This window comes from Pleurodeles waltl, chromosome 4_1 (genome assembly GCF_031143425.1).
Source record: "Pleurodeles waltl isolate 20211129_DDA chromosome 4_1, aPleWal1.hap1.20221129, whole genome shotgun sequence".
Taxonomy (NCBI): Eukaryota; Metazoa; Chordata; class Amphibia; order Caudata; family Salamandridae; genus Pleurodeles; species Pleurodeles waltl.
Window position 1 is genome coordinate 73,087,638 of NC_090442.1, and position 27,198 is coordinate 73,114,835.

At 50.7% G+C, this 27,198-nt stretch overlaps 1 protein-coding gene across 4 annotated transcripts in view; it reads left to right on the plus strand.

Moving 5' to 3' along the window:
• Positions 1-26,623, plus strand: part of ST3GAL3 (ST3 beta-galactoside alpha-2,3-sialyltransferase 3) — an 807,542-nt gene extending 780,919 nt beyond the window's left edge. For all 4 annotated transcript variants that reach the window (XM_069227820.1, XM_069227817.1, XM_069227819.1 and 1 more), the window contains one exon: positions 25,634-26,623. In XM_069227820.1, the coding sequence (XP_069083921.1) occupies positions 25,634-25,723 (90 nt within the window). In that variant the 3' untranslated portion in view covers positions 25,724-26,623. The remainder of the gene's footprint in view (positions 1-25,633) is intronic.
• The last annotated feature ends 575 nt before the right edge of the window (positions 26,624-27,198 follow it).

The following is a 27,198-nucleotide window of genomic DNA, read 5'->3' on the forward strand; positions in this document are numbered from 1 at the left end:
GAGGCCTCTTGATTTAGGTCCCTTTCTGGGTGGAAATTCCCACTCTTGATTCTCTGCTTCTGTCTGCAGCTAAAAACCAAAACAAGGTTTCTACCTCTTCTGCTCTTGTGAAAAAGGGAGAAACAGATCCTTGAAGTAGGCAAGAAAGTCTGCACAACATTGGCTCTTGCCTTAAGAGCTTCATGATCCACAGCCTGGGCTGCACAACATCCAGTCGTCTCTTGTGACACGCTGGAAGGCGGGCATGTGGTTGGAAGTGTCCCCTCTGATCACATCAGACGTATGGATGCTGAACATTATGGAAGGTGCGTTAAAAATCAAGTTCCATTCTTCACTGCCTTCCGTAGCTCTGAAGTTCTCAAGACCTATAACTCCTAGTATATCTGACTCGATAAGGAAAAATTCAGCTTTGCAAGCGAGTTAGCAAGAAATTAAATGAAACAACTATAAACGTGTGGTATTTCAAGGTCCCGAAAATGAGGCAAAGTCTGAATTTTCACACCATTCTGGACCCAAAATATGCCAATGAATGTGTCAAAAAGGGGGAAATGTTGCATGCTGGTGCTTCTTCAAATGTTCCCTCATCTTCGTCAGGGAGGCTGGATGGCGCCAATAGGCCCTACAAGATGTTCATTTTCACATTCCCACCTGAAACACACACAGAACGTACCCCAATTTCAAGAGGGTCTCCAGTATTATCAATATCATGACCTCACACTTGGTGTGAAATCAACACCAAGTATGTTCTTCCAAGTGTACGGGACTGATGGCTGCAGCTCTATGGAAGAAGGGAGCATTTGTCCACTCATACCTGACGATTGCTTGGTGAAGGCCAGACCCGTGTTGAAAAGCCATGAAAATAATTCTGTGTCTTCTCTCTGGGTTGGGTCTACAAATCAACTCAACAAATGAATCCTTCACCCAGGACAAATAATTCACTATCTGGATTCACAATAGACACAGTACAAACAAAAGTGTCTTCTGCAAAGGATAGAGTCATCTGTATTTTTGAAGTTTTTTCTCTTCTGATGGCCTCAACAGCACCATCAATAAGACGAGCCTCATTCCTCACCGGCAGCATGGCATTGTGTGTTTTTCTAGTTTCCAGTGCCAGGCTTCAGGTGTCCACTGCAAGAATGCCTGGAAGATCAGTGAAGACAGGAGGCTTGGAAGAGAAAATAAGAATGTTGGGCTCTGCTATTCAATGTCTTGCATGGCGGTGCGAGAGAGGGAAAATGTTGCAGGGGTGGGGGGGTCACTGGAGGCTCGCAAAGGCAGAAGTTTCTGCTTATGGCACAAGGTTGCAGATGGAGACGTGTTACTGTGTCAACTCGCTAGAATTGATAACTGTTCATCTAGCTTTGAATTCCTTCCTTTTTAGGTCGAGCATAGCAGTGCGCAAGCCTCTTTTCCGACGGGTTGGTACGTATCTGGGCTTTTAACTACGCCCACATCACGTTCGTGGGCTTGCCCTTCAAAAATCCTTCGATTACATTGGTAAATGGCTTACGTTTGTCCCTCCTTGGGGAGATTTTGTTACCGCCTCGGCCATCGCCCCTGTTACATGGCTAATTGCACTTTTTCTGATAAGTTTGACTACAAGCAAACTTTTTTTCCCTTTTGTGTGTCTCTTCATGCTGATGCTCATGGAGGCCGTGGTGTTGTGAACTGGTTCGCTTATGTAAAACTGTGGTACTTTTAATTTTCAATTTATGTGGCAATAAAAGTCCGGGTAGGAGTTTACAATGCTAATAGCTCTAACTCGAGCAAATGCGAGACCCGTTGCATTGCAAATGCTTGTTTCCATTGTGGCTTCAACAAATCTGATTCAAATGGACATCCAGACCACCTTGCACTGTATCAACAAGCAGGGAGGACCGAGATCAAGAGTCCTGTCGATACAAGGTCATCTAATTTCTCACTGGGCACTTTCGAGTGACATTTCTGTGACGGCAGTTCTCTTTCTAAGTCTAAAGAACAGGAAAGCTGGCAAGCTCGGTAGACATATTTTACAGCAGCACAAGTTGGTAATAGACAGCTGAGTCCTAGAAGACATCTTTGAAGAAAGGGGCACTCTGCAGATGAAAGTGCAGGATGCCACACCTTTGTGTCCAAGTCCCAGGGCCCAGCTGCAGTGGGCAGTACCCTTTTGATTCGAGGGGATTCAATTAGGCTTTCCTCCACTTCCCCTACGTCCAAAAGTCATCATTCGGTTAGTGCGGTGCAACATCACAGTGACCCCCATTGCTCTGAACTGGTCGAGGCCATTGTGGTACCCAGATCTGCTTCAGCCGCACAGGAGAGTTTTGCAGAAAGCAAACGTACTCTCCAGGATGTATGCAGAGTAGCTCACCCAGCCTGCACTCACTGTACCTGACTGCCTGGCTTCCAAGTATGCACAGCACAGCTACCAAATCTTTCAGAGTGCATGACAATCTTGAACAAAGCAAAAGGCGGCGCACTCGGTCCTGAGATGCTTTTCAAGCCACAGTACGTGTCCCAAGGGCTTAGGATAGTCTGGAGAAGTCATTAGCTGATTATAGGGTGATGATGACCTGTGCTTCACACACAGGGGTGGATGGACAGGGTCATGCCATAAGGACCCTGTCACAGGATGGCTGTGTGCAGGACTTCAGGTCAGCCTCTTGCAGCAGGAAGGTCCCGAAGAGCGTAGGGGAGTGTCAGGCATGGGACCAGCCCCGAACACCCACTAGAAGCAGAGGTAAGATGCAGCTCTGCGGTCCTGTGAGCCCTCAGGCACAAGTGGCCGCTTCTTAAGCAAAAACAACAAAGTGATGGATGAAATGTTTGAATTAACTCAGCCACTGGCAATCGCTTGGGCCACATCTGAATCCATCGTTTTTTTGCCCACCATGCCAACCCAGTTTGCACCCAGCCATATGCACATCAGTCCTGGCCCTGCTCCCATAGCTTGAATCCAGCGGCCATCTCTCACCTTGTTGTTTTTGCATTTGCCACCCTAAGTGCACCGGGTATGCCCAGACTTGGGTCCTGGGCTCACTGTGCCACTGGATTCAAGCAAGGCTGGCTGATGAGGGGGGATACCCCAACCTGGCTTTGCAGTTTGGGCTAGACTGTTCCCATAGGGAGCAAGGTCAAGACTGACTGGCTGCGTTTGCTTCTTAAGCAGCAGCTGCAGAGAATGCTGCCCAGGCCTAAGAGTGTGTGTGAGCATCCCAGCTGGGTGAGGGAAGTATGCCAGGAAGGGATAGCAAGAGAATTCTTAATCAAGCCCCAGCCCTCACTGGGATTCTAGGACTGAACACTCAGGCTTCATTTTTATTCAGTGTTTCAAGGTTTAAAGGAAGGTGGAGCAAACGTAGTGAGAGAGACAGGAGGAGAAAAGAGAAGAGAAACGAGATGTCACTTTATTTCTAAAGTTCAAATATGTCTTTAAGAAAACTGGTTTACTTCTATCCTTCCACTGCTCACTATTAGGGAACTAGTTTTATTATTTTTGCTTAAGCACTCCATCTTGCATGTTTCTTCAGCTGTCTCCCTTTTCGGGTTTTCGCGCTCGCCCCAAAAAGCCATCCCTCCCATGCTCCGTTTTTGCTATCTCTTGTGTGTTGTAAACTCTGTGTTTCTTTCTCACTTGTGTGTTGCTTCCCCACACTCTTCCCACCCCCTTGCCCACTCCCCACACCCGTAGCTCCCAGGCTTCTCTTTAAGACTGAGGGGCCTGCAGCAATAGGCTACTGTGCCACGCCACCGCTTTCTTGCTACTTCTTTTTTATTTATTTATTGTTGCATCTCAGGTCAGATAATCATGCACGTGTACACCTACAAAATGACAAAGCTACATGTTTGCGGCTATTTTTTTGTTTGTTTCTACAGCATCGCCAGAAGACATTGGGTCTCAAAGAGCAGACATAGGGGGTTATTCTAACTTTGGAGGAGGTGTTAATCCGTCCCAAAAGTGACGGATTTACCACCAGCCGTATTATGAGTCCATTATATCCTATGGAACTCGTAATACGGCTGGTGGTATATCCGTCACTTTACCGTCACTTTTGGGACGGATTAACACTCCTCCAAAGTTAGAATAACCCCCATATTGTCTTTAGCCTGTGCTTGTTACTAAGGGTGCTTATGATCAGGAGAAGCAGTCAGGGTGGCATAGCTTTTGTATGCCAGGCAGCAAAAGCCTAGAACTCTTCCCCCATTACAGCTGAGAACTCTTTAACTCTTCAGGCAGAAATTAAAAACCTGGCTTTTCAAGTTATAAGTGTTTTGTGTAAATAGCTGCCTGTAGCTCAGCACCAAGCCACCATAGGGGTAATCATGTGATCTATAAATGCATTATATAAATAAATAGACTTTTCTGTTCGATGTTGGACGTGTTGCAAGGTTCAGGCTTTATTGTGTTTAAGCACCTGTTTTGACTTTCCTTGTAGACTCCCAGAGATAAAGGCCTGCTGCCATGATCCCCTCACACAGCCTTTGTCCCTTGCTACCATTTTACTCACACTGCCAAAAAGTGTGGATCTTGAATCCTGGCGCTTTTTAGGTTGAGCGTAAGCAGCACACATGTGCTGTCTGCAAGACATGCTGTATTCAGTTTACGGGCTGTAACCACGCCCACTATTGCCATTTGTCCTTTCTTGTTCTTGTTTTAAATGCTTCCTTTTTATTGGTGCGTTTTTCTCAATTTCCCTCTTTCGTCTGCTTAGTTCCATCCCAGGCGAATTCACTAAGAGAACATTTTTGTTGGCCATCACACCACGTTCACGCTTCCTCCTGTTACAGCGTGTGTTTGCCCCTCCTCCCGTCTCGGCATTGCTGCCTTAGTGTTCTTTTGGTTGTCCATAGCAATGTGTTCACACCACACCAGTGAAAACACCATGTTTAGAAAGGCGCTGAAAGTTTCAAGTTTCATTTGTTCTTGTGCCTTTGCTCGGGTGTACTTAATTCATGTTTTCCATGCCACTTTCCCCTCCAAGGCTGTTTTAGAAATAATTGGCTCTGTGTGCGTATTTTGCACCCTCAGACAGACACGCTATTATCCATTTTCAGTCTTCCTCATTCTAAGTCCTCCAAACAGTTCTGCAGCCGCTTGTCTGGTCCTAGTGGTAATTCCTCATTCTTAGTTCTCTAGGAAATGCTGCTAGCTGCTTCTCTGGTCGCAGTGGTAATTCCTCATTCTTAGTGCTGTAGGAAGTGCTGCTAGCTGCTTCCCTGGTCTCAGTGGTAATTCCTCATTCTAACTCTTCTACACAGTCCAGCAGCTGCTTCTCTGGTCCCAGTGGTAATTCCTCATTCTACGTCCTCTAGACAGTTCTGCAGCCACTTCTCTGTTCCCAGTGGTAATTCCTCATTCTTAGTGCTCTAGGAAATGCTGCTAGCTGCTTCTCTGGTCTCAGTGGTAATTCCTCATTCTGAGTCTTCTGCACAGTCCAGCAGCTGCTTCTCTGGTCCCATGGGTAATTCCTCACTCTAAGTCCTCTAGACTGAAAGCTGCTTCTCTGGACCCGTCAGTAATTCATCATTCTAAATCCTCTAGGCAGTGCTGGTAGCTGATTCTCTGGCCCTGTCTGTAATTCCTCATTCTAAGCCCTCTTGACAGTGCGGCAACTGCTTGTCTGGTCCCAGTGGTAATTCCTCATTATTAGTTATCAAGGAAGTGCTGCTAGCTGCTTCTCTGGTCCCATCAGTAATTCCTCATTCTTAGTCCTGTAGGCAGTGCTGCTGCTGGTTCTCTGTTCCCGTCTGTAACTCCTCCATTCTAAGTCCTCTAGGCAGTACTGCAGCTGTCTCTCTGTTCCCGGTGGTAATTCCCCATTCTAAGTCCTCTAGACACTGCTGCAGCTGTGTGTGTTCATACATCCACCTCACTCCAAACTAAAACACATAGGTAGAAAACATTGTCATTTACAACGCCAATAGCTTGAACTCTCACAAATGCCAGACCTGTTGTATTGCAAATGCTTGTTATTTAAGTGTGGTGCCCAGAGCTTAAAACTGAAATAAAAAATGGCACATGGGAAAAAAGGCTTGTGAGGCATAGTTAAGGAGGACCCAAGTCATGATGAAGGGTAATACGCCAATTCCTGCCATTACCCTTCCTCCTGCCCGTCTTTACTAGTGGTGTTGTGTGCGCCTGCGTGCGCACCATGTGACCTTGCTCAAACAACTCCTCCTTTCCCTCAGGCATGCCCTGACCCTACCCGTGGCCCGTCCTCGCCCGGTGCTGGGGACTGAGGCCTGATCACAGGCTGGGTGGGAGGCAAGTGCTGGGACAAGCATGGGCGGTCGGAGAAAAGGTTACCGGTGAGTAATCAGCGCATTACCGCCTTACTACTTACTCGTACAAGGACGTACTAAGCAAGGATCTAACAGGGCAGTAAGCCGGTGCCCGAGTCTTTAGTAGGCCAGCTGCAGCACAGGGGCAAGCTCACTGGGGAAGAACCACCAGACGCAATCACGTCACAAAGCCCTGAGACCTCCATTGCTTAGTTTGAGCCGGTGGTTGCCGTTTGGGAGCCTCCGGCACTCATTTTTGGGGACCAGCACACTTATGCATGGGCGTAGGAATTGTGGAGAACGCGGGGGATGTGTCCCCCCCAGATTTTGGAGGGTGGAGGACACGGGGGACGAAGGTGAGGGGGACAAGGGGACACAATAATTTCCCCTCTCACATCTATTATTCAGAGGGCCATTAGCGCACCAAAGCGCTACTTATAATAGCCCTGTACCGACCATCCTCCAATCTGATGGTAACAGAATGAAGGTGAGTCCGGAGGACCCCTGCGCCCTCTGCCCTTTTGTTTGTCCTGTTCACAGCTGTGGGCATTAAGGGTGCTCATAAGAACAAAGGGCACGAGGAGGAGAAAAGAGTTTTGGATGATTACTGTCTGCATCACCTGCCGCCTTGAAGAGGAGCACTGCAGGATGCCTTCAAGGGGAGCTGCAAGACAATGAGGAAGATCTAAAGAGGAAACAGAGTCCCACTCACCCTGATGCCCCCAGGCTAGAAAGGAGACTCTGCGAAACACAATATTTGTATTTGCCTAAGATCACACCAGTTGGTGAAACAGTGAAGTCGAGATTGAGCCCAGATTTAACCTTTTCACACAATAATTTAGCTATTAGAAGGGTATATTTTTCTAACATTTAGGTTTCATGTTTTGTTTTCTAGGTAATGAAGGGCTTGATTGCAGCGTGGTTAACAGGGAGAAGCCATATTTCATTTTGGGCCGTTATGCCTAGTGTTATTATTTATGTTGTTGTTATCGTTACATACTTCAGCATATTGAAGTATATTATCTTTTCTCTATCTTTTCTTCACTCTACTCTGAAACAATCTACCCTATGCCACTGCACCCTACACCACTTTTCTCCACTCTGTGCTACTCTACGCCACTGCAATCCGTGCTGTACCACTCCACTCTACATCACTCTACTCTGCAGCACTCTACACTACGCCACTGCAATCTATGCTATTCTACTCTAAACATTGTACACTACACCCCTGCACTCTGCCAGTGCACTCTTCACCACTTTACTCAAAACCAATGGACTCTATGCCACTGCACTCTATGCCAATCTACTCTGCACCAAAGCACTCTATTCCATTGCTTTCAATGCCACTGTACTCTGCACCACAGCACTCTATGCCACTGCACTCTATGCCACTCTACAATACACCACTGTACTCTGCGACCCTCTAATCTGCAACATTGCACTTTGCCACTGAACTCCATGCCACTCTACTCTGCACCACTGCACTCAATGCCACTGTACTCTATCCCACTGCACTCTTTTCTGCACCACTGCACTCTAATCTACTCTACACCACTCCACGGTAGGGCACTCCACTCTAGTTTGAAATCATCTCCTCTATGCCACTGCAATCTACACAACTCTACTCTATGCCAATCCAATCTATCCTGCACCACGCCAATGTACCCTGCACCACTCCAATCTGCTCTGCACCTCTTTATGCTACTGCACTCTACATCACTATGCAACAATTTACTCTTCACCACTATACTGTACTCTGCAGCAATCTACTCTATGCCATGGCACTCTATGCAACTCTATTCTACTCTGCACCACTGTACTCTAAGCCACTCTTCTCTACTCTGCATCACTCTACATCACTGCACTCTACACCAATGCATTCTATGCCACTCTACTCTACACCACGGCCCTTTATGACATTCTACTCTGCAACACTGCACTCTGCCACTGAACTATACTCCTCTCTACTCTGCTCCATGTCACTCTACTCTGCACCGCTCAACTATATGACACTCTATTACACTCTACACCAATGTACTATATGCCACTACACTCTATGCCACTCTACTCTGCATCACTGCACTCCACCACTGCACTCTACACCAGTCTACTCTACCTTGCACCACTCCACTCTACCATGCAACGCATCACTCTATGACACAGCACTCTGAACCACTGCAATCTATGCTGTGCCACTCCACTCTGTGCCCCTCGACTCTTCACCACTCTACGCTACTGCACTGTACACTAAACCAGTGCAGTACTCGCCAATGCACTCTACACCACTTTACTCAAAACCAAGGCACTCTATACCACTACACTCTACACCAATCTACTTTGCACCACTGTACTCTATGCCACTTCACTCCAGACCACCCAACTCCACTCTATGACACTTCACTCTGACATTACACTCCATGATACTAGACTCTGACACTCTATTCCATTAAACTCTAACACTTTCTCCACTCTGGAACTCCCTACACAACTCCCTATATGCCACTCCATTCCACTTTACTCCACTCCACGCCACTCCACACCACTCTATGCCACTTCAATCTACGATACTCTACTCAACGCCACTGCACAACCCTCTATGCCACTCCACTATACAACAATGTACTATGTTCACTGTAACACTCTACCCAACTTTCTCTATGCCACTTCACATTACTTTCCTTCACTCTACTCCAGTTTCACTCTTCCTTATGCCTTTCCACTCTACGACACTCTGCCACTCCACTCTATTACACTGTGACGCTACTCCACTCTACTACTACTTTATGGCATTAGCGCTTGATTAGAGATTCAGATCTCCATTGATTGCCTTGTCACTCATATGAGACGTGAGTCAGATTTATCTTCGCCATTTTGGTTACAAGCACTCTGTAACCCTTTAACTCAAGCTTAACAAAGGCTTAGGATGATCCTGATACTTGTCTAGGGGATCGAAATATCGTCGGCCAAAGTACCTTGACTTGAATTTGTGATATTGTACGTAAGTTGGCATAAGCATAGGTACTATGAGCTAATTACTTCTTGATTCACTATTTGAGTCATTCATGTAAAAGTGGGTGTATAAAAGCTTGTAAATCATTATTGTGGATGCTAACCTTGTAGGAAAGTAGCCTCTTTCTAGCTTGGTTACCCCTAGTTTGTCCTATTTGCCAGTGTGTTTGAGTGTGTCTACTGGGATCCTGCTAATCGGGACCCCAGTAGTTATGCTCTCTCCCTTAAATTATGGTTGTTGCATACTGGTAACCCAGTATTTCACCCTAAATTGGCATACTGGTGCCCCTTATAAGTCCCTAGTATATGGTACTTAGATACCCAGGGCATTGGGGTTCCAGGGGATCCCTATGGGCTGCAGCATTTCTTTTGCCACCCATAAGGAGCCAATGCAAAGGCTTCTGCAGGACTGCCATTGCAGCCTGCGTGAAAAGGTGCATGCACCCTTTCACTGCCAGTTACACTGAACCAGGTCACTTATAAGTCACCCCTATAGCAGGCCCTCCAGCCCTGAGGTTGGGGTGCAGAGTACCTGTGTGTGAGGGCACCTCCGCACTAGCAGAGGTGCCCCCACGACCTCCAGGACCATTTTCCCAGACTTCCTGAGTACGGGGATGCCATTTTACACGTGTACTGGAAATAGGTAACTACCTATTCCCAGCTACATAATGGTAACTCCGAACATAGGTATGTTTGGTATCAAACATGTTGGAATTATACCCCAAGGCTTTTGCAAGCATTGGTTGTATGATTTGATGCACACTTGGTGCTCCTTAGAGGACCTCCAGTATTGCCATTCCAGCCTTCTGAGGTTTTCCACGCAGGCCCAGCTGCTGCCACTTCTCAGACAGGTTTCTGCCCTCCTGTTGCTTGAGAAGCTCAAGCCCAGGAAGGCAGAACAAAGGATTTCCTTTGGAAGAGGGGTGTTTCACTCTCTCCCTTTGGAAATAGGAGTTACAGGCTTGGGAGGGCTAGCTTCCTTCCCCAGGCCACTGGAAATGCTTTGAAGGGCACATTTGGTGCCCTCCTTGCATAATCCAGTCTACACCGGTTTGGGTACCCCCAGTCCCTGCTCTGGCACGAAACTGGACAAAGGAAAGGGGAGTGACCACTCCCCTGTCAATCACCACCCCAGGTGTGGTGCTCAGAGCTCCTCCAGAGGGCCCCTGTGTTTTGCCATCTTGGATTCCAAGTTGGCAGCGAACTCTGGGAGCATCTGAGTGGCCAGTGCCAGCAGGTGGTGTCAGAGCCGTCCCCTGATAGGTGCTTACCTGTGTAGCTGACCAATCCCCCTTTCAGGGCTATTTAGGGTCTCTCCTTTGGGAGGTTCTTCAGATTCGGATTGCAAGAGTCCAGCAGGAATCCTCTGCATCCTTTACTTCACCTTCTCACTGAAGAAACTGCATCTGGACCCTTCAGGAACTCCACAAACTGCAACAACGAAGCAAAGACGACTTATGCAACATTGTATCTTCAGCTCTTGCCAGCCAATGCAACTGTTTCCCGGTCGTGCATCCTCAGAGGACAGGCCTATCCTCAGCCTGCACCAGAAGAGTGAACGAATCTCCCTTGGAGTGAAGGAGTCACCCCCCTGCTTCAGCAGGCCCCTTTCTGCAATGACGACCATTTGCTTGGGTCCCCTCTCCTGTCGAGTTGCATGGATCCTACATCACGGGTGGTGGACTGAAGTGGTCCCGATGGTCCTGACGTCGTACTGTCCAACTTTAGTAGAGGTAAGAGCTTGCCTTCCCACTCAAGACAGTAACCCTGTTCACCACATGTTTTTTTGTTGCCAAGGCTTGTTGGCATCCTTCTATGAAATTCTTTGTGCACAATATTACTCCGGCCCCCAGCACTCCTTCCTGCAATGCACAGCTTCCTGAGTGGTTCTCTGGCAGTGTGGGATCCTTTGTTTTTGTGCTGCGTGGGCCTCCTTTTGCAACTCCTTTGTCCCTGTGCTGGAGGACTCCTGTGTGCACTGGCTGGTCTTCTGTGGGCTCTCTGAGTTGCTGAGAGCCCCCTCTGACTCCTCCTCCTGGGTAGAGTCCACCAGGTCCCTTCTGGTCCCAGGCAGTGCCATTTTCCGCTAACCATGAGCTTTGCGTGGGCTAAGGCTTGTTGGCGGAATCCAGTGACGCAAACCAGACTGCAATCATCCATCCGGTGTGGGATATCATCTGCACCAACCAGGAACCTGCATCCATCTTCTTGGGTGCAATACTGACTGTTGTTCTTTACCAGTGGTTCTTGTTTTGCACCTTGATTCGTGTTAGCAGGGGCTCCTGTCCTCCCTGGACTCTTCTGTGCTTCTTGGACCTGGTCCCATTCTTCCAATCAATCAATCAAAAAATGTATAAAGCGCGCTACTCACCTGTGAGGGTCTCAAGGCGCTTGGGGGGGAGGGGGGCAGGAGGGTCACTGTTCGAACAGCCATGTCTTGAGGCCCTTTCTGAAGAGCAAGGAGGTCTTTGGTTTTGCAGAGGTTGGTGGGGAGGGAGTTCCAGGTTTTGGGGGTGAGGTAGGAGAAGGACCTGCCTCCTGTGGTGGTGCGTTGGATGTGGGGGACTGTGGCCAGGGTGAGGTTGGCTGATCGGAGGTTGCGGGTCGGAGTGTGAAAGTTCACTCTTTCGTTGAGGTATGTCGAGCCGGTGTTGTGGAGGGATTTGTGTGCATGGGTGAGGATCTTGAATGTGATTCTCTTGTTTATGGGGAGCCAGTGAAGGGTTTTGAGGTGTGGTGAGATTCGTTTGTGGCGGGGGAGGCCAAGGACGAGGCGCGCATCTGTGTTCTGGATTCTCTGGAGTTTGCGTGTGAGTTTGAGTGTGGTGCCGGCGTAGAGGGCGTTACCGTAGTCTAGTCTGCTGCTGATGAATGCATGGGTGACTGTCTTCCTGGTCTCTGGGGGAATCCATCTGAAGGATTTTTTTTAGAGTGCGGAGTGTGAGGAAGCAGGAGAGGGAGGGGTCCAGGATGATGCTGAGGTTGCGTGTGTGGTTTGCGGAGGTGGGTGCGGGTCCTAGGGCGGTGGGTCACCAGGAGTCGTCCCATATGGTTTTGTTGGGGCCCGAAGATGATAATCTCGGTTTTGTTGGAGTTAAGCTTGAGGTGGTTAGTTGTAATCCAGTTGGCGGTGTCGAGGAGAGCTGCGTGTAGGTTGGTTTTGGCGGTGGTGGGGTTGCGGGTGAGGGAGAGGATGAGTTGGGTGTCATCTGTATAGGAGAGGATAGTGATTCCGTGAGGTCGGAGGATGTTGGCTAGGGGGATCATGTAAATGTTGAAGAGTGTGGAGCTGAGAGAGGACCCTTGGGGGACTCCGCAGATGATCTTGGTAGTGTTGGAGTGGAAGGGCGGAAGGCGGACTCTTTGGGTTCAGTTGGTGAGGAAGGAGGTGAGCCAGTCTAAGGCTTTGTGGGGAATTCCTATGTTGTGGAGGCGTGTGCGGAGTGTGTGGTGGCAGACAGTGTCAAAGGCTGCGGAGAGGTCTAGAAGGATGAGTGCGACGGTCTCGCCTTTGTCGACTTTGGTCCTAATGTCGTCAGTGCATGCGATGAGGGCGGTTTCCATGCTGTAGTTCTTGCGGAACCTGGATAGTGAGGGGCCAAGAGTGTTGTTTTCTTCGAGGTAGTGGGATAGGCGGGTGTTGTCTAGTTTCTCGGCGACCTTGGCGGGGAAGGGGAGGAGGGAGATGGGGCGATAGTTGGAGAGGATCTCTGGGTCGGCTTTGTTTTTTTTAGGAGAGCAGTGATTTCCGCGTGCTTCCAGGGGTTTGGGTAGGTGGCGGTGTCGAAGGAGGAGTTGATTATGTCGCGGAGTATGGGGGCGATGGTTGGGCTGGCTTTGTTGTAGATGCGATGTGGGCAGTGGTCGGAGGGGGATCCGGAGCGGATGGAGTTCATGTTTTTTTCGGTTTCTTCGTGTGTGGTGGGGGCCCAGGTGGTGAGTGTGGTGGGGGGATCATGAGTGGGGGTTGCGTTGGGAGAGTGAGTGGTGTGTGTGGTGGGTGTGTGTGGTATGAAGCTGTTGTGGATGTCCAGGATTTTGTGGTGGAAGTCGTTGGAGAGGGCGTCACATAGGGGCTGTTTGTGTGAAGGGTATAGGTTGCTGGCTTTGGGTTTGGCTAGTTCATTAATGATGGTGAAGAGTTCTTTGCTATTTTGAGAGTTGTTGTCAAGGCGTGTTTTGTAGTGGTCTTTTTTGGCGGTGCGTATTGAGTTGGTGATTGGTGCGAATGGTAGCTTTGAGGGTGGAGAAGTTGGTTGTGGAGGGTTATTGTTGCCATATTTTCTCCGCTAGGCAGCATTTGCGCTTGGAGTCTTGGAGTTCGGGAGTTCGGGGGTGAACCATGGGGCGTTCTTGATGTTGCGGTGGCGATATGTTTTCTGAGGGGGGCTGGTGTGTCTGCGCAGGTGGTGATCCATTTTGAGAGGTTGTGGGCTCCTGCGTTGGGGTCATTGGTGTGGAGGGGGGGGGTTGTGAGCCAGTTGGGAGTTCTGGTGTTTAGTGGGGATCTTGTCCCACATGCGGTAGGGTGTGGTGTGTTGATGGTGGTGTGTGGGGAGTTTGACGAAGGAGAAGTGGACGGAGTGGTGGTCAGTCCAGAGGAGTTTGGTGGTGTGGGTGTAGGCTATGTGTTGGCTTGAGGTGAAAACTGCGTAGAGCGTGTGTCCTGCTGAGTGGGTGGGTGAGGTGACTAGTTGTTTGAGTCCAAGGTTGGTGAGATTGTCTATGAAGAATGATGAGTTGTGGTCTTGTAGGTTTTCCAGGTGAAAGTTGAAATCACTGAGGAGGATGTAGTCTGTGGAGGTGAGGGCGTGCGAGCTGATGGTGTTGGTGATGGTGTCGCAGAAGGCGGGGCGTGGTCCTGGTGGTCTGTAGATTAGTGTACCTCTGAGGGTGGAGTTGCTGTTCCTTTAAAGTTAGTTTACTGCTCCATTCTAGGACACTCTACTTACTCTATGACACTACGCCACACCAGTCCATGACACATCATTCTCCTTTGTGCCATTAACTTTGAGCCATGCTGAATAGTAGTCTCACTAGTGTACAGGATGGCTAAAACACATTGGCAAAGGCAATAGAACTTGCATAGGCGAGACCTATTGGCTTTGCCAATGCTTGTTTATAAGGTATGAACTTCAAGGTGACTTGCAATATCCTTATGTACGCAGGAGGTATTTTACCCCATATAATACATGTTCACACCATCAACTTTCCCACAAACCACTTAAACCCTTAGTGCTTAGCTTCTGTCATTCCAAGCTATTAAAGCAGAGCAGAAGAAAGAAAAGCAACATTCCATGTTTTGCTTTAAACAGCTGCATTAATTATGCTCTGTGACCTGATTTGCCTTTCACCTTGGCTGCTAGCTCTGGCAGAAAACACTGTAATGTCAGAACTCGACTGTAATAACCCTATCATAGTCATTTTCCAATGTCTTTTCTTTATAATCAGTGAATGTCTTTTCTTTATACGCAGTGACTTGGTGCAGCACAAACAGCCATTTCTAAAGAAATTAGTGACTGCAGTTTATACAGAGATTAGAGAATCCATGTTTATATAGCCTGTAACTCCAAGAGCTTCTTCAGTTGCAATACTTCTAGTTATGACTGATGTGGAGCTGAGCTGCCCAAGATCACACACAGGAGTAGAAGTGTTATTAGAACTCTGGTTTCCAAGCACAGTTTACAACTCTTGTACCTAATCGCTTTTGATCTCTCCAGTGCGGTTCCAATTGGCATGAGGCGAAGGGCATGATGGGTGTGGGTGTCAGAGTATGTTCTTCCTTTTTACCCTCCTACTTTTATTTGCTTGGTGCATGAAGATGCAAGGTTAATCAACAGGTTATTTTCACATTTGAGCTAATTACTTTGTGAATGTAAATAACAAAGATACTTTCAGACTGTGAAAACATGCCTTCCTTTCTCCCTATTTCACTTCCAATATATTATTGGAGCCTGCAGTTCGTAAACAACGAGCGATTTGTATAGGGTTGATTGAAAGTCCCCAAGGCTGTCCCTGTCCCCCCCCAGAAATGTATTGTCTCCTACGCCCCTGCACTTATGCATCCTTATCCGACATTTCTGAGGGCGAGAGAGAGAAAACACACAAAACAGAAAGAGGATGAAAAGAAAGATGGAAAACAATCCATAAAGTTAGAAAGCAGAAACCTGAAGGAGTGAGATCAACGGGCAGCGGGCGCCTGGAAGTGATCACAGAGGCAGGAAGTTGATGCAGGACTACACACCCTCGGTGCTGGGCGTGCCGACCTCCAGTTGCACTGTCCGCGGGCTTCTGAACAGAGCGTTGGGCACCGGCACTCATTCTCTTACAAATTAAGCACTGGGGGCCTCCGCTCCTCTCCGTCCCAAGCAGTGGAGGAGGCAGGTAGAGGGAGTCACCTACCGAGGTAGCCCAGTAGGCATCCTGGGTGGTGACCCCTTGAGGGGCACCGTGGTAGTCAGGGCTAAGCCGCTGCCATCCATCAAGCTCCTGCCAGAGGGGGCACGAGCGGCAGCTTACCTCCGAGCTGCGGTGTAACAGGCATGTCCAGGCCGTCGTGCACCCTCACCCTGTCGGGGCAGCCCTGGGCCTCCCTGCAGCGCCCCTGGGCCTCCCTGCAGCGCCCCTGTGCCAGAGATCCCTAGGGTGGAGGGGGCTGCTTGCATGAGTCTGCTGCAGGGGTGGTGGGGGCACTGAGTGGCTGCAGAGGTGGTGGGGGCACTGAGTGGCTGCAGAGGTGGTGGGGGAGGTGGTGGGGGCACTGAGTGGCTGCAGAGGTGGTGGGGGCACTGAGTGGCTGCAGAGGTGGCGTGGGCACTGAGTGGCACCAGAGGGCTGGGCAGCCTGCAGGGTGTACGCTGGTCATTAGTACAGCACTGGGGTCCTTAGGGTTACAGCGCCTGACCCATCAGACTGGAGATCAGAATCCGTCCCGTGCTGTACTGAATTGCTTTGTAGCGCATGTGTGGGCTGCGGAGGCGCTTGCTTGCAGGGGTAGCACGTGACACCATATAGCACGTGCGTTGTAAGAGCGTCGTATGTGTTGTTGGTCCTGTGTAGGGAGTGTTTCCGCCAGGCGTGGTGGCCGCCGCGGTGCAATTGTCGTGCTACGGACGCAGCGCTGAGAGGCGTGATGGATGAAGGTGTGAATGGAAGAGGCACTGTATGCTGGCAGCTTCATCTGCTCTTCAGGTCTCTCTTTGATGATTATGATGTTCTCACGTCTTGGGTACAGGTCGCTCGTACTGCTCAGGATCCATCACTGAGGTCTCGAGAGCTGCGCAGGCATCGTCAGTGGGAGAAGGGTCGGAGGAGCCCCGGGTGGACTGTGTTACAATCATTCCCACCACGGGTGTCATTGCAAGTGATTGAGCGAGGGTGGAAGTCTGCAGCGAGCCGGGGACTGTGCCAGGGCCTGGTCTCCAGTCATTAAGGGCCTGCCCAGAGTGACGTGGCTAGTTGCAGTGGTCTGCTAGGGGCAGTGGATGATGGGACATGTAGTGCGTGAGACGTGTATATTTAGTGGGGCCATATGGTGTAACCGTACCGTGCAGCTTGGCTTGATAAGTACCTATGGACGACGGTTCTTGCCTCGGGGGGGGGCGCCAGGCGGGTACAAATGTCCGTATCCCAGAGTCTGTCTTCTCTGTTGTTCGCCATCTGGCACTGCCTCGTGGCTCTAGGCCGGACTTGTGTTCACGGGGGCGGGGGTGCTGTTCCACGTTTTATCCCAGGGGTGCTAGATGAGTGTTGTATTGGGAACAGCCAGGTTCTCGTCTCTTTCTGAATGCGTGGCACCCTACCTGGCGCAGAGTTCCAGCGCCTGGAGGCTTGGACCGGGATAATGCACCCCCCTGTGAATGTCTTACAGTAGGACAGCGAAGTGCCCGGGATGCTGGCCTAGAGCCTCGCATTCTGTGTTTTCTGTTACGTTTTCTACGAGATATACAGGTTCCTTTCTTTGGGAGGCTTTGTGGACACTGCAGAGTGCCTTGAACGTCGGTGCTCTAGGCACCGGAAGCCGTTGTAGTGCTGTGAAGAGGAGGACTCTTGCCGCAGTTTGTGTATGACGAAGCAGGGTTTACTAAGGTGTAATGTAACCGAAAATTACAAGAATCTTGTGCGTGATGCTGCCCCTGGGCTGCTGTGCGTGATGCTGCCCCTGGGCTGCTGTGCGTGATGCTGCCCCTGGGCTGCTGTGCGTGATGCTGCCCCTGGGCTGCTGTGCGTGATGCTGCCCCGGGTGTGCGGTGCGTGATGCTGCCCCGGGTGTGCGGTGCGTGATGCTGCCCCGGGTGTGCGGTGCGTGATGCTGCCCCGGGTGTGCGGTGCGTGATTGTGCCGCGAGACTGTGGTGCGTAATGCTGCCCCAGGGTGCGGTGCGTGATGCTGCCGTGGGTGTGCGGTGCCCCAGGGTGAGGTGCGTGACGCTGCCCTGGGGCTGCTGTGCGTGATGCTGCCCCTGGGGCTGCTGTGCGTGATGCTGCCCCTGGGCTGCTGTGCGTGATGCTGCCCCTGGGCTGCTGTGCGTGATGCTGCCCCGGGTGTGCGGTGCGTGATGCTGCCCCGGGTGTGCGGTGCGTGATGCTGCCCCGGGTGTGCGGTGCGTGATTGTGCCGCGAGGCTGTGGTGCGTAATAGTGCCCCAGGGTGGTGTGCGTAATGCTGCCCCAGGGTGCGGTGCGTGATGCTGCCGTGGGTGTGCGGTGCCCCAGGGTGAGGTGCGTGACGCTGCCCTGGGGCTGCTGTGCGTGATGCTGCCCCTGGGGCTGCTGTGCGTGATGCTGCCCCTGGGCTGCTGTGCGTGATGCTGCCCCTGGGCTGCTGTGCGTGATGCTGCCCCGGGTGTGCGGTGCGTGATGCTGCCCCGGGTGTGCGGTGCGTGATTGTGCCGCGAGGCTGTGGTGCGTAATAGTGCCCCAGGGTGGTGTGCGTAATGCTGCCCCAGGGTGCGGTGCGTGATGCTGCCGTGGGTGTGCGGTGCCCCAGGGTGAGGTGCGTGACGCTGCCCTGGGGCTGCTGTGCGTGATGCTGCCCCGGGTGTGCGGTGCATGATTGTGCCGCGAGGCTGCGGTGCGTGATGGTGCTCCAGGGTCGTGTGCGTAATGGTGCCGCAGGGTTGGGCTACGTGATGCTGCCTTCGTGTGCGATATGATGCGGCCCCGGAGGGGTGGTGCATGATGCGGCCCGGGTGCGGGATGCTACCCCGCTGGTGCGGTGCGGAATGCTGCTCCAGGGAGCGTTGCATGGTTCCTTCCTTGGGGGTGCGGTTCATGACGTACCTACAGGTTGAGGTGCGTGAGGCAACCGCGGGATTCAGTGAGTGATGCTGGCCCGGGAGTGCGGTGCATGGTGATGCCCCTCCCCCCCCCAGGTGTGTAGTGTGTAATACACACCGCAGCACCCCCACGGGGCGGGGAGCCATGTGCCCCACATGCCAGGGAGGGAAGGGAGGCTGCACTTCTGAGGCTTGTGCGTGGCATGGTTTACTCCAAGGTGGCCCATACGGCCCCTGCCTGACCCATGCTTGCGAAACCTGCTGACCAGGCCACGTGATGCCACTTTATTGGAACCACTTACTACGAGATCAGACACAAGTATTTGTCCAATAGGATGACGGAATACTGTCCTAAAAGAGCCCTACGTACTCAGTCTACGTACTGCACCAGACAAGAGAAGTGGGGCTGTCCTGGCTGCTCGGTTCCTGCTGCCATGTACCTGCAGTGAGCCTCGTGTTCCTCCTAGATGCATCTCCGAGAAGAAAGCGTTTCGCAAGCTCCGAAAACTCCTCTGTTTAAGCAGGGGGGGTGGGGGGGGGGGGGGGACCCCGATCGGTCATCTGCCGCAGCTCTGGCACACTAGAGTAGCTGTTGCGCTTTACAAAACCCCTCATTCACTCACTATTCACTTCCGATTTCCTTTTGAAAGGCCTTTTGAACGAGGCTGTGTTTGATGGGCCTAGCCTGAGACTGGCAGAGTCCCCGGGTTTCTGCCCGCTGACCAGCCTGTGGCACCTGTGGGTGAGTGGCTGAGCACCCATTACTGCCCCTTGAGTCAGTGTGCTGCTCTACCATCTCTGAGCTGAGGCACCTTTCCCCAAGTACATGCCTTGCACAGGCTCCTACCCCCATGTGTCAGCACCCATCACGGCCTCTTGAGTCAGTGTGCTACTCCGCCATCTCTGAGCTGAGGCTCCCTGCCCATGTACATGCAGCGCACAGGCTCCTACCCCCATGTGTCAGCACCCATCACTGCCTCTTGAGTCAGTGTGCTGCTCTGCCATCTCTGAGCAGAGGCACCTTTCCCCAAGTACATGCAGTGCACAGGCTCCTACCCCCATGTGTCCGCACCCATCACTGCCTCCTGAGTCAGTGTGCTGCTCTGCCATCTCTGAGACGCCCATGTACATGCAGCGCACAGGCTCCTGCCTCGTGTGTCAGCACCCATCACTGCCTCCTGAGTCCGTGTGCTGCTTTGCCATCTCTGAGGCGCCCTTGCCCATGTACATACCGTGCACAGGCTCCTGCCCAGATGTCAGCACACATCACTGCCTCTTTAGTCAGTGTGCTGCTCTGCCATCTCTGAGCTGAGGCGCCCTTGCCCATGTACATGCCGTGCACAGGCTCCTACCCCCATGTGTCAGCACCCATCACGGCCTCTTGAATCAGTGTGCTGCTCTGCCATCTCTGAGCTGAGGCTCCCTGCCCATGTACATGCCGTGCACAGGCTCCTGCTCCCGTGTGTCAGCACCCATCACTGCCTCTTTAGTCAGTGTGCTGCTCCGCCATCTCTGAGCTGAGGCGCCCTTGCCCATGTACATGCCGTGCACAGGCTCCTACCCCCATGTGTCAGCACCCATCACGGCCTCTTGAATCAGTGTGCTGCTCTGCCATCTCTGAGCTGAGGCACCCTTGCCCATGTACATGCAGTGCACAGGCTCCTGCCCAGACGTCAGCACCCATCACGGCCTCTTGAATCAGTGTGCTGCTCTGCCATCTCTGAGCTGAGGCGCCCTTGCCCATGTACATGCGATGCACAGGCACCTGCCCGCGTGTCTGCTTCTTGAGTCCGTGTGCTGCTCTGCCATCACTGACACGCCTAGTGTACATGCAGTGCACAGGCTCCTGCCCCCGCGTGTCACCACCCATCCTCCCTCTTGAGTCAGTGTGCTGCTGTGCCATCTCTGAGACGCCCATGTACATGTTGTGCACAGGCTTCTGCCCCGCATGTCACGTCCCATCGCTGCCTCTTGAGTCGGTGTGCTGCTGTGCCATCTCTGAGGCGCCCTTGCCCATGTACATGCCGTGCATAGGCTCCTGCCCTGTGTCAGCACCCATCACTGCCTCTTGAGTCAGTGTGCTGCTCTGCCATTTCTGAGATGAGGCGCCCTGGCCATGTGCAGTGCACAGGCTCCTGGCACCACATGTGTTATGCTTCACTAATGACCGAGCTGAAACACCTATGCACTGACAACAATCTCTGGAATGCACTTCTTAGTCCAAAAAATACATTTATTATTTCTCTACACAAGGTTCCTAAAAGGAGATTAGCATGCTGAAAGCACACGTTCAAAAATAGTAACAGCAATGAAACGAAAACCTTTACAAATGATTCTCCACTGCAATATACACAGCAAATATATGTATCTATATTATAATGCAAAGCAAATAATTAATTACAAATATGCATCACCGTGAGGAAAGAGTATCACTGCTTCATCCCCCTCCAGATCGCCAGATCCCAGAATGGATCGAGGAGAGAGAGATCAATTTTCCTCACGGGAAGGATGACACACTCCAGCGTCCTGGATATGCCTGAGATCTGCAAACACACTCTGTCCCCGGTCCATCTGGTCTCGGCCTCTTATACTTTGAACAAACAAGAGAGGAAAAGTCTAGAACATCCCTCTCACTGCAGAAGTTTATTTATCCAAAAAGTGCTCATTGCTTTAGGCCAGCTTTGAAAATATCACGTCGGTACTTGGCCACAATCCCAAGGTGCCAATTCATAATAAGACCGTTCCTGCTGTCGGAGTACATTCTTATCAGCCTAAGCCCTTGGTGGGAAAGAACACAAAGAATAAAAACATGTGTACATTGTACAATGTGGAAAACTGCTTGCAGCTTTTAACGTCGCAGTGGCTAATGCTAAAATAAAGTCAATAGGCAAAATGAATCTGGTGGTCACTAATGTGACAGTGTACCTCTAGGCTAAGTGCAACGTGGAGTCAGTGGTCAAAACTCACATATAACAGCGTGTCAGCACCCATCACTGCCTCTTGAGTCAGTGTACTGCTCAGGCATCTGAGACGCCCACGTACATGCAGTGCACAGGCTCCTGCGTGTCACCTCCCATCACTGCCTCTTGAGTTAGTGTGCTACTCCGCCATCTCTGAGATGCCCATGTACATGCAGTGCCCAGGCTCCTGCCCCTGTGTGTCAGCACCCATCACTGTCTCTTAAGTCAGGGTGCTTCTTTGCCATCTCTGAGCTGAGGCATGTAGATGCAGCGCACTGGCACTTGCCCCTGTGTATCAAATAAGTGAATGACGCAGAACCACCTGCAGCCTTGGAGCAGCTGAGGGGTTTTTGGGAACGGGATAGGAATTGACACATTGTACCACTATACACTTAGAAATGTTAGCGCCTAGACACCGTAACACCTCTGTACATCAGAGGCTGGTGGGGCCGGAATCCCCATGCCCAAGGTTCAGAGACTGGCAGATTGCACTGAATAAAGCTGATGAAACCTGCGGCTTGGGCAGCCGGGCACAGCTGGGTCTTTGTCTCACTGCACTTGGCTTTTGCTTGCCCGGCCTGGGTTGGGCCCAGATGCAGTACTTTGGGGTCCAGGTAAAGTCAGGTACTGGAGACACCGGAGTGCAAGGAGCCTGAAGGGTTCATCTGAGGTCAGACCACTAAAGGCAACGTAGCTTGAGGTCATGGGATGCATGATGCATTTGTGAGGGAAAAACAAGCGTTTGTATGTTTGTAATATGCTCTGGTGCTGAAGCCTGTTCCCTGGCATTGAGCTGGGAGAATTGCACAAAGGACTGTGAACCGAAGAGACGGTGAAGTTTTGTTTCTTCTTTAATTGTTGCATTATTGGTATTTCACGCACATGTCCGTATGAGGAGGTGGTGACAGAGTTATGATATCAGTGTCTGCTGTGAGAGACCGGGTCACAGCTGCTGTGTCCTGTGAGTACCGTGTGCGAGTCCCAGCGCTGGGAGACGGGCCACAGTCTGGGATGGCGGTGCCCGGAGGAAGGTCAGCGAAGTACAGAGCGGGTCCTCTCCGACGCAAGAATCATTGGCAAGGCTGTCTGGTGGTCAGAGTTTTACCGCAGATTAGATGGAGATGCTGCGTCGGAGCTATCAGGCCCGTCTCTCGAGTGCTTTGTTAGACCTGGGTCTGGAGCTGCAGTTCTGGAAAAGCAGCATGTGCGGGACAGAGGTGCATTCTAAATGTTATACGTGGAGCCAAGCCCTGCGGTATCAGGGGATGATCGAGGCTGGATGGAGATGCTGCGTCGGAGCTATCAGGCCCGTCTCTCGAGTGCTTTGTTAGACCTGGGTCTGGAGCTGCAGTTCTGGAAGAGCAGCATGTGCGGGACAGAGGTGCATTATAAATGTTATATGTGGAGCTGAGCACTGTAGTATCGGGATGATGCAGGCTAGATGGAGATGTTGTGTCAGAGCTATCAGGCCCGTCTCTCGAGTGCTTTGTTAGACCTGACAGAGGTGCATTATAAATGTTATATGTGGAGCCGAGCTCTGTCGGTGCCGGACAGAGGTGCATCATAGATGTTATATGTGGAGCCGAGCGCTGCAGTATCAGTACAGTCCTGTGTCCCTCGTATGTGCTTCACCTGTCCAGTGGAAGAGGAGTCGCTGAAGGACAGAGATGCATTATAAATGTTATATGTGGAGCGGAGCTCTGTCGGTGCAGGACAGAGGTGCATAATAAATGTTATATGTGGAGCGGAGCTCTGTCGGTGCAGGACAGAGGTGCATTATAAATGTTATATGTGGAGCCGAGCTCTGTCGGTGCAGGACAGAGGCGCATTATAAATGTTATATGTGGAGCCGAGCTCTGTCGGTGCAGGACAGAGGTGCATTATAAATGTTATATGTGGAGCCGAGCTCTGTCGGTGCAGGACAGAGGTGCATTATAAATGTTATATGTGGAGCCGAGCACTGCAGTATCAGTACAGTCCTGTGTCACTCATGTGTGTGCTTCACCTGTCCAGTGGAAGAGAAGTCGGTGCAGGACAGAGGTGCATTATAGATGTTATATGTGGAGCCGAGCGCTGCAGTATCAGTACGGTCTTGTGTCACTCATGTGTGTGCTTCACCCGTCCAGTGGAAGAGGAGTCGGTGCAAGGGCCGCCTTTGCCACTGAGCTCTAGCCTCAGCAGCGCTCGGCTGAGGTTATTGGAGCACCTGGACAAGAGGCCCTACGAACAAGGCCCAGTGTTCAGGGCTTAAGGGAAGGAAGGGACTCGGCGTCAGGGGAAAGAAAGATGCACAATGAAAGGGAGAGAGTAAGAACCAGGGAGTGGGGTGAAGCGTGAGCGGGAAATAGTGGAGGAGGGAAAGAGAAGAAGCAGAAAGGAGGAGAATCCATGCGCAGGGATTGGAAGCAGCGAGATAGAGTGTGAAATGGAAGGAAGAGAGTTAGGCCCGTCTGAACTACAAACCTCTCCATCCTCTACTATCTGCTGACATGAGGGCAGTGTGGAGGAAGGGGGGGTGTTCTGGCTTCTGTGGGGCAATCATACACTAGAACCTCTCATGATAAACTGCACACAACCTCAGAGTCTGTGGGAGGGCACCTTAAATACTCAGTTATCAGTGGAGGACCGGAAAAACATTCAGCTATCTGAGTAAAGGGCTGAGTACATCTCAGATCTGGGTACTGTGAGGTTCTACACCATTGCATTGGTCCTCATATGGACACAGTGAGAGCAGAAACATGAACAACAAAGCTTCACCCTAACACCAAGTGCAGGGAGGTGCAGAGCAAGGCTGCAACCTTGTTCATGTCCTGTGGGACTGTGCAGGAGTGAAGTGATTCTGCTCGGCGGTATAGGGGGGATGAAGGCCGACCTTGAATCAGCCTGCCCGCTTCCTGCAGATATGGCCCTGCTTGAAGAATGCCTCCACCATTCCTGAAGTTACACTCGCACTCAGGCACTGGTACGCTCCATCACTTGCCGTAGCCAAGATTGGCATTCCAGGGCTCTGGAAAGGGCTACAGTCCCGACACGTGACTGGTGGCTGATGGACATGTTCATCATGGCCTCGTGTGAGAGAACCATTGCAGGTTAAATAGCCAACTACCTCAGTATGACCAGATCAGGGGCCCTTTCATATAGAGATCAACACATAAGCATCACCTTCCCGCCCAACAGTACCCCTGTACTTCTCAAAGACCCTACTGCCTCCTAGCCACAAGACGGATGCATGATTGGCCTCCAGGTTTGCACCCTGGTTGTGGTGAGTGTTAGGTTGGATGCGGATCACTCCCTCCTCTCCCTGTACCCTCCTCTGTGGTCACCTGTGCGCTCTTCTCTCCTAGAGAGGTGGTGTCTTCGGGGAGTGAGGGAACCCAACACTACACAAAGGAGGTGCTATTGTCTGTGAACTTGCACCAAATGATCACTGTTACTTTGTGCGGCTGCTACGGGTGTGACCGTCCACATCACTTGCATGTGTGTTTGCGCAACAACGTTCATGAGTTGGAATGAGTGTAACATAAATGGGCGCTTATAGCTTTAAAATCTATCAGGCCTTTAAGTACGAGGTGTACATTTACCGGTTAAATAACGGTGGGTATATGGTAGCTGCAGTTTCATTTATTTTTATAAAACCTAAAATATACATTTTTATTCAAAGATAAAATGCGCAAATGAAAACATTGATAAATATACAGAATGGAAGAAAAGAAATGCTACAAATACTATAAGAAGGAGGTCCATGGCACGCCCGTTAGCCCGCCCCCTCACAATTACACATTCTCTTTTTTTATATTCTACGCAGTGCATCGGGAAATCCGCGAGGAGTAAAGAGTGTTTTTTGGGGTAGCAATTACAGTGTGACATTTTCGAATACCCAGTTTTAGGGGGAGGCCGCCTTTTCTGTTCCATGTTCTAAACAAACCAGTAGGGATGCTCTGGCTTTAGAAGTAAGATGCTTGGGCCAGCAGTGAGATTAAGTGAGGCAGAGTCAAGAACTATTCCTTGAGGACAGAGTCAAGTGAGCGGGTGAAGAGGGGGAGTCTGCATGTTAGTGGGGTGGACAGCGGAGCTTCAGTGTGCATTGGCGTCTTTCTGACAACTACCTTTTCTTTCTTTTCCAGTCTTGGACGCACAATATTCAGAGAGAGAAGGACTTCTTGAAGAAGCTGGTTAAGGCTGGGGTTATCAGTGACCTGACGAGTGGGATCTGAGGAAGCCACGGTACCCGCACTTCAGAGAATAAAGAAGACGCACACTACTGCACTCTGAGACGACAACACTACCTGCAGACGCAGAGGAAGGGACCCTGCAGGGTCCTCACATGCTAGTGACTTGAAATCAAGTCAGTTTGAAAACCTTGGATGTTGGGCTTTGTGTCCGCTTGGAACCTCAGAGGATTAGGTTGTGGAATCATGTCTACTTAGATCCTCGGAGGATGACGTTCTGGAATTGTGTCAACTTTGAACCTGAGAGGATGAGGTTCTGAAAACAGGTCCACATGGAACCTCAAAGGCTGAGGTTCAGATATCATCTCAGTTTGGAAATTAAAATGCAGGAGATTTGATATTGTGTCATTGCGGAAGTGAAGATGCTTTGGATCGAATAGTGTTTCAATTTCATTCTGGGGACCTCATGTCAAATTGGTCTCTATCCTCCTGTGGATCGGATCGTATCGTATTTCACGTCAGCTTGATTCTTGGGTTCTGATATCAGGTCAGCTTCACTCATGTGTCTGGTATCTGCCGTACTCTGTCGGGAGATCGGATATAATTTCATCTTCTGATCCAGGATCGCATATCATCTCATCTTCAATCTCAGATTTGATATCATGTTGTCTCCAGTTCCATATCTGTCACTCCAATCCAGAATCTCATATCATGTCAGCTACAGTCCAGATCTGATATCATGTCGGCTGCAAGCCCAGATGTTACATTGGGTCCGCAAAAGGATCAACTATTGCAAATTAATTGTCATCTTGATTTAGTGACACGTGCTGCAGTTACATGGCAAACCCAGTGTTTCGATGAGACTGGGGGATTCAAATTCCTATTTGATTCCTCTCAGCCCCGCACATCGAGGAACAGTTTTTTCTATCTATTTTTGATTTATTGAAAGAAAAAAAAAAACTCAGAAGAATGAGACTTATGTGCCAAAATGTACCTCTTGAAGGAAAGAGGAAATTGAAGTTAGAAACATTTGAATGTATAAAGCATTATTTAATAGAGAACTATCAAAGACAGGCGAAAGAGCTGCACACATGTATTACATGCTACAAGTCCCTGAAGAGCATTGGAGTATTTTTAACGAAGGGCACTAATGACACCCTGTTGAAGATAGATATGCTGTTTTGGTCCACACTGGTGCCCTCCAGGGCCAGTGTGCACACATCAGTGGACCTGCTAGGTCTCTGCCATTAGGAATGGTCTTCAAAACGCCAGGTGTCATGGAAGCCATATCTCTCTGTAGGAGACCAATCCCAGCTCAACAGCCAGCACATCGCGTATACTATGCCGCTGGTAGGTGGGTTGCAGGTTCTTCTCTAGAAGGTACGCGTGGTGTTTACAATGGCTGTAGTGCTTTCCTCTTCGGTACACAGGCACACCGCAGTCTCCAAAAAGCACTAACTGTGTCTTCCCCAGACTGGGCCAGGTCTGCACATCAATCCAGTTGCATGCACTGGTGTGCC